This window comes from Eucalyptus grandis, chromosome 10, assembly GCF_016545825.1.
Source record: "Eucalyptus grandis isolate ANBG69807.140 chromosome 10, ASM1654582v1, whole genome shotgun sequence".
Classification (NCBI taxonomy): domain Eukaryota; kingdom Viridiplantae; phylum Streptophyta; class Magnoliopsida; order Myrtales; family Myrtaceae; genus Eucalyptus; species Eucalyptus grandis.
In genome coordinates this window covers 24,330,720-24,338,732 of record NC_052621.1, presented here as the reverse complement: position 1 = coordinate 24,338,732, position 8,013 = coordinate 24,330,720, and the positions used below count along the sequence as shown (strand labels likewise).

The 8,013-nt window shown below is 39.6% G+C and overlaps 1 protein-coding gene across 1 annotated transcript; it reads right to left on the bottom strand.

Moving 5' to 3' along the window:
- Window positions 1–525: 525 nt before the first annotated feature.
- On the bottom strand, window positions 526–3,902 carry LOC104422365 (phosphoinositide phospholipase C 2). Its single transcript, XM_018863377.2, is given in 10 exon segments — window positions 526–1,026; window positions 1,132–1,218; window positions 1,314–1,457; window positions 1,699–1,816; window positions 1,903–2,141; window positions 2,144–2,368; window positions 2,454–2,482; window positions 2,485–2,588; window positions 3,205–3,401; window positions 3,582–3,902. Coding segments are annotated over 10 exon segments (1,656 nt in total). The 5' UTR covers window positions 3,771–3,902; the 3' UTR covers window positions 526–702.
- Between the last annotated feature and the right edge of the window lie 4,111 nt (window positions 3,903–8,013).

Here is an 8,013-nt window from a genome sequence, read left to right as displayed (position 1 = left end):
TTGAAAGTGACGAGGCTAAAAGTCAAAGCTACGTGTTTATAAAGGAAAAGGTGTAGTGAGCGATTCAAACAGGATGTGGGTTAAAGGCACCAGATTGTGTATGGAAAATTAGAAGGCGAAACGATGTTTCGCGAATATCAAGATGATAAAGTTAGCCAATACAGTGATTAAGACGATTTAAAATAATTAAATTATCTTTTAATCTTTTTAGCAATCAGCAACTAAAGTTTTGAGGGGTGTGACATTAGAAAACTAGTCGGGAGGAACAAGATAAGAATAAAAACAGTTACGGGGAATCGGCACCGGTGAGAAAGCAGATAAAGCGGAGTGGTTATTGCTATGGAGCCAGCTTCCGAAATAATTCCAAATCAAAGTGGTAACCGTTGAAGAGCAGTTACTCATAGAATCTCACTATAAATAGCCAAAAAGGCGTTTGTGTAAAGGACCTTTTGTCAAAATCAACAATCGAAGACATATTCACTAGTTATCTTTTCCTTTATTGCCTTTTTTCATTCAATTGCACATTTAATTTTCTCATGTTTTCTTGTATTTCATTTGCCCATGTTTTAGAGACAAGTTGCTTCCTTTCCGAAATGACGCAGAACCCATTTCAAATAACAAAGTTGAAGCTTTGCCCCTTCAGTGAAAGATATTCGTCAAGGGAGCCTTTCCTGGCTAACAGTTACCAACAAGAACGTCTGATCAACCGTCATTTTCCGTTTCAGAATCAGGTTCCTCGAATTCGAACCGCATAAGCAGCTTCACCGATGGGTATTTTATCCCCTTACGGCTGTGCAAAGGAACTGCTCTGATCCCTGTTCTCAGCTCCGACAAGGGCACGCACATCTGACCGCCAAAGTCGTGGTGTCTGGTTGTGTCGAACTCTAGGACCTCGATCCTGAGGATGGCCAGCTCGGGAACCCTGAGCGGGAACTCGAACTCCTGGTTCCACACCGGTGTCCAGTCATCCTCAATTGCTCTGGTCTTCTTCATGACTGTATCATCCGGAACTCCTGCAATTCCAACCTATAGCAATGCATATCCAGAAGTTGAACAAAGTAAGCACGCATGCTCCTGGTCGTCATGAAGGTCGGCTGTGAGCTGAACGAATCGAATCTCTATTCTACTTACCCTCACGAAGAAATCAGGTGGCGAGAATTGATTGAAATGAGTTGCTTTGAAATCCAGATGCCACCCTTCTCCCAAGTACACTGTCACCTGTTTTTTCCAACCACAGGCATGACCTTTTTCAGAGATAAATGTTTGTTGGTGCAGATGTAGAAAAACCCATTTTGCACGATAGGACTACACACCTTCAAGTTCGTCTTAACCGGTAATGGCTTTGCAGGATTGAAAATATGGTCTTTATCCAATAGAAAATCCGGTTTTTTGACGTAACTGCACCGACCATTGGCTTTGAACATTCCTTCCATAATCCACAGATACTTCCCATATCCCTTCGATGAGAAACAAAATTGAATGGATTATATAAGCTGATCCCAAACACAACTGCTTTAAAACTTGTTCCAACAAACATCACCAGGGTGCCGTTTACGACCAAAAAAGAAAAGGAAAGGTGAGGCTACGTGAAAAGAGCACGTTGTAAAACATATAAATATTGAGCAGCACCAGTAGATAGAGAACGGGAAAAATCAATGACAATTCCAATTAAGCTAAGCTGGGTCATGAAAACAAAACCTGCATGTTAAATGCAGCCATTTGAGCTCCGTGCATCCACCCGAGCAGAGGATCGTAATTGGACGAATCGAAACGAGTACACTTAGGGTATATCTTCAACAGATTCTTTTGAGTGAACCTAGAAGCAAAAGCATTAAATTTTGCAGGCAAGGAAGGACAAAGGCTCAACCCTGTTGCCTGGTTAGTTCAAGGATTAGGAGTTACCTCACAAGATCTTGTCCATGTTTCTGTGATATCTCCTCAAGCTCTTGTTCACTCAAGCTAAGGCGTCGAACTTTACTCGTATCAATCCTTAGACTATTCGTGAGTCTGCCCTTTGGCTTTCCAGCGTGGATGGCAATGAGATGCTTGTACTCGGGGAATACATTCTTCTCTTCTTTGTCCTGGTCGCTACCTTCTTTGTCTGAAAGCTCCTAGGACTAGTAAACAGTAATTAGACCTCCGAATTTATTCTAGGCGTAAAATTTCCTACATGACATAAGTATTGCAGATTTTGTTTCACCTGTGCGCTGTCGTATTCTTTTTCCATGCTGCTCTGACGTTCAAGGTACTCTTTTGGAGGTTTTGTTGAAATCAGGATCTTCTTTTTAAGTGATTCTGGTGATGGGAATTCTGCTAGTTGGTCTGTACCTGGTTGATGCAGCTTCGATTCAAAGGTCTTCGTGACCATCTGGAGCAAAGGAGCCTGGTGAATATACATTTAGGAAAAAAAAAGAAGAAAGATCAAATAGTACACTTTCCCTTTTCTAAAGTACCTTGGCCACCTTAGCTTGAAGACGTGGACTAGATGGTCTTCAAAGGTTATCACGACGGGGAACTCAGATGCAATAAAAGCATAATCCCTGGTGGCACTTAGACATCTGTTGAGATCGACCGGAGAAGTGAGTGTACTGCATATGACACAGGAAATCAATCAGATGCTTCATGTATATATGCATACTATAAAAGGAAAAGAGACTCATCATGTGATAATTGACAAGTCAGTTTAACTTTCTTGCCTGAACCAATTTAAAAATACACAGATTTTTGGACCGAGCAACTGAAATGTTGTGAATATGCAGTCAGCAGTAGCAGATTTGCAACTATAGGGACGCCATTCAGTTTAAGGATGAGGAAACCACATGATATTTCGAGATCATGCTACAACAGAAACTATTACTGGTCAAAGATAAAGAAGCAAATTTATACTGAGAACTAAGAAGGAATTTGAATTTGATACGATGACTGATCACTAGATACTTGCCAGCAGATATGAGATCAAGCAGATACTCGGCCATAACCTCAGCAGCACATTGAAATATACGTAAGGTTTTTAACTATGTGATCATGAACCTTGGAATGAAAATACTGATGCCCATGATAATCGATACACATTATAATTTGTCAAACTTTAGTAGATTAGGGAGGCGGCAAAAAGTTCTCAATGAGAATTTTGGGAGACAAATCTACGGATGGTTGGAGAAGTAGATAAAGAAAAGAACAATGCTTTGAGTTAATCGGTCATACTTTCCATGAGAGACTTTTACTTTGTTTCCTCTGGAATCTGGCCACAGATCCAATTCGATTACTCTTACACCTTTCTTTAGAGCCTTAATGATCGGTTCAGAGCTGCTGTCGCTGCTTAGCTGATTCCCAGTTAAGTAGGAGTTGTGGCCTGTATACATATAGTAATGAGCAAGGGGAGCATTCATGTCATGGTGCACCTGAAATACAAAGAAATGTCACTTGCGATATCTGGAGGAGGTGTGAAAAGGCCAATCCAATGCTTTGGCCGAGATACATTCTAACTTGCAAAGAGCAATTGAATGGTCAGAGGCCAGCTCAATATCTTTCATTGTCTGACAAAGCTGAAGACAAAATGTATATATGATGACTCTAATTACCCCAAGTGATGGTGCCATCGGAGGGTTATAATCACTGAGGAGATACCGGAAGAAGTGGTCAACATTCAGTTCCTTCCTATACATGATATGATGCCTAAGGCTGTGTAAGATTGACATTGCATCCTCTCTGGTCGCATCCTTTAACTTTTGGTATTCAACAAGAAATCTCCGTAAGTGCTCGATGGTCATCGTGCCATTTTCGGAGTACTGCTCAAACAGTAGCTGGACATCACTGGGAGGTCTGACCTCCCTGAAATAGAAGTCTCTTCTACAACAACAGATCTGGAAACGGAAAGGCCGTCTCGACTCTCTTAAAATTCCTGACCGCAACCGCGACCGCATCGTGATTGACATGTAGTCTACCTATCCCCGAGAGATGCAAAGCCAGAGTGTGTTCGCGTGAGAACCTTATATCTTGCTCGGCAAAATGCTATCCAAGCAAGGTATCAGTACGTTCCTTTACATTTATGGGAAGCAAAGACAAACCGTCGGAAACCAAATACCCAACAACAACTTGCACAAGTGAATGTGGGATTGTGCGGAAACAGGTGGTCCAACATGATCTCGAAGTCCCAGCACATTCGATGCTTCAAAGTGAAGGCAACATGTATTACATATATTTTGAACCCAAGAGGACCACGAATGTGTGAACCAGCAAGAACCGGCCAGAACCGGTCAAGAACCGGTCAAACTGGCGTGAACCAGTCTAACCAATCTGACCAGCCGCCGGTGGGTAGGCCGGTTTGGCCCCTTGCTGACCAATTCTGGACCTCCAGTGACCGGTTTTAATTTCACTTCCATGCTCTTAATTTCCCACAATTTTGCAGATTGACCCGCGAATTTCGTAAATTTGCAATTTGACCCCTAATTAGGCCATTAATTGCAATTCTCTTTTTAAACTCCAATTTTTGCAAATTGGATCCATCTGATCGATTGCCCGACACCTCTTAATGATGATTATACTTTTAAAATTGCCATTTTAAGCTACTTCGTGTTTGGAATTAGGACATCTATTTTCATGAAATTTGTTTCAAATCATTTAATCTTCATCGTCAAATGATTTTCAATGAATGGCCTTTTCGAATTACACCTTGAAACCACTTTGGTACATGTGATGTTTCCAAAAGCAATTTTTATAAATTCTTTTCAATATTTGATTTGACTTAGGAAATGTTATAGTTTGGAGCATATTTAAAATATTTGAGATGCCTATGAGTGCATTTATGTGAGCCCCGAGTTAGCCTTGATAATTAAATGCGTTCCCTTAATCCAAAATGTTTTCAAATCTTTTTAAACTTTGATTTGACATTATGATAATCATGGTTTGGACTGTATTTAAAATGTTTGTGATGTCTGTGAGTGCATTTATGTGAGCCCCAGGTTAGTCTTGACAATTAAATGCGTTCCATAACTGAGACTTTACTTTGTCTCAAAAACCTTACTTTCCATTATCGATGATTTTAAATTTATTTTTTGAAACATCACATGTACCCTCTCATGCATATAGCTATGTCATTCATTAGAAATGCTTGTGTTTGTGATTAGCGTATGCCTTTGTAATAAGTGACCCGCCAACGGTTTACTCACTTGATTGATTAATTGAAAAATAAAGTCTAAAAGGCCTGCTTGTGTGTTTAATTCATGCTCATGCATGTGAATTTTAGATGTATGTTAAGAGCAATATATGACATCGAGGGAAAATCTTGAGAAGTCACTTATAACACATTTTTTGGGACTTACAAGCATTATTGGCCATGCGAGAACACAAGTGGTCAACAATGGCTATAAGTCATAAAAATGAATTGGATTGGTGTCTAGAGGTATTTACGCATGAATTGCAAAGGTCGACTCCGAGGCCCAAATTTGGTTGATTTTAACCTTGTTTCACTTGATTAATTGATCTTGGCCCTATGTTGTACTTTTCATCGTTTTGATGTGTATGATTGTTTCTTTCCATTGTATGTACCTAGTTATAGTTCTTCGATTAAGTTGAGATTATGAAGATGGAGAGGACATGAAGACGGTGAAAAGTCGACGTCCATTTTGACTATAATTTTGTATAATTCGTCCACGATATATGTTTCGAGTTTTCTCATTTGTATAAACACCCAACAAGTTGCGAGTTTTTTCTTTTTGCTTATCTTTTGAGTTTACTTCTTTTTTAGGATTGCATGACAGATTTATTGCTTTCCATAGCTGTTTATTTACTGTTTCGTACTTCAAATTCAATCGTGTACTTTCTTTTATCTTTTTCACAAAAATGACCATCCATGCCTTCACCAAAAAAAAAGAAATGACCATCCATGCATGATCACTTAGTTTAGAGTAAACGATCCTGAAAAGGTAAAAGGAATGCATGAACACCTTAGGTAATGCAATATATTGTTAGGTATCGAAAGGGTAACTCAAGTCCCTGAACCTGGATATCTAGTTGCATAAAAATTGAAGGACTACTCCTGACCCTCGATTGGATTCTCTAGCCAACTTTGAAAAACAAGGCCAATGACGACTCTCGTCTTATTTTTAGGTTGTCTTAAATAACTAAATTGTATAATAAACCCGTCGTGAGAGGTATGAACCTTTGGAAAAGGTTCGCGGTCGTGATTTAGCAACTCAAGATGATGAAGCTAGTAAAGATAAAGTGATGCAGTCTTTGGTGGATGTTCATCTCGAGAGGGCTATCACGATCATAAAAGTACCTTTAAACCCACATTTACGTTTAGTTTCCTTTTGACCTTAAAACAATTGTTGATCAAGACATGTGGTGACGTCAGGGTAGGGTTACGATACCTTCCGCTATCATACGGGATATGAGCTTGGGAGAGCTCGTGATTGCGATCAAGTAAACTCACAAGAGGTTCGCCAAGAGGCGAGGTGATGACACTTTTGTGGATGAGAACTATGAGGGAGCCCTCATGGTCAGGTATCCCTAAATTTAACCTTTCCCCAATTCCTTTCCCTGAGGGCCGGTAGCGGAGAAATCGAGTTGCGACAATAGTTACAAATGATAATTGAAAATATAAATTTTCTTTGAAGATATGTGACTAACCTATCTAGCAAAAAAGAGGTGTTTTTTTTTTGTTGAAATTAAAAAACCAAGATGAGTTCGTTTGGCGAAAGGAGCACCAACGTGCTTTCGAGAGGATAAAAACATACTTGATTGGTCCTCCAGTGTTGGTGCTGCCAAAAGTACGCAGACCTTTAAAACTCTATGTGTTGGCCATTGATACAACAATCGGTAGCATGTTGGCGTAAGGGAATGATGAAGGTAAAGAGCAAGCAGCATATTATCTCAGCAGGATGCTGAACAATGCCGAAAAGAGATATACTGTTGTTACAAAGATTGGTTTATCTCTAGACTTTGCATGTACAAAATTGCGGCATTATCTATTGCTAGCTGTCATTCTTATGATATGTAAAACTGATGTTATTAAATATATGCTTATGAGGCCTATAGTAAAAGGCCGAGTGGCAAAATGGTCTTTCGCACTATCTGAGTTGGATTTAATGTATGTACCGATGAAAGCGGTAAAGGGACAAGTAATAACTAATTTCCTTGCGGAGTATCCATGTGTTCAAGTTGAACGCTTCGGAAGCGAAAGCTATGCACAATTGGTCCCATGGTTGCTATACTTTGATGGTTCCTTTACATCAATTGTGTCAGGAGTAGGGATCTTGATTGTGTCTGCAAGAGGGCATAAATGAAGTTCCAATTTAGGTTGCATTTTAAATGTTCCAACAATCAAGCCGAATATGAAGCACTTATAGTTGACCTTTATTTGCTAGTTGACATGAGTGTACAATCAATCAACATAATGGGTGATTCGTAGTTGGTAATAAAACAATCGAGAGGAGAATACCAATATTTTAATGAAAATATTGGTGAGCATTACCACAAAGCAAAATAATTGTTAGCTAAATTCCCCGACTCAAAATTGGTACACATACCGCGATTCCAGAATGTGGAAGCCAATGAGCTTGCTCAAATGGCATCCGGTTACTGTATCAGGAAAGGATTGGCCTACACTATAACCGAGACAAAAACATTGCCATTTATGTCTCAACGTACTATGGTTGCTGTAGCCAAAGCGAAATGAGATGGTCGAGACTGGAGGATACTGATAATAGAGTATTTGAAGAATCTCCAATCACGAGACAAAAAGTTGAGAAAGCAAGCACTAAAATTTATCTTTCTAGGGAAGAACTATACCAGCATACCATAGAGGGTGTATTGTTAAGGTGTTTGGATAAGAAGTTGAGAAAGCAAGCACTAAAATATGTACTTCTATATTAGCATACCATATAGGGAGTATTGTTAAGGTGTTTGGATAGAAGGGAGGCGATGTTGGCAACGACCGAAGTTCACGAAGGGATTTGTGTAGCTCATCAAGCAGGCATTAAAATGAAATGGCTGTTAAGATGTCATGGTTAT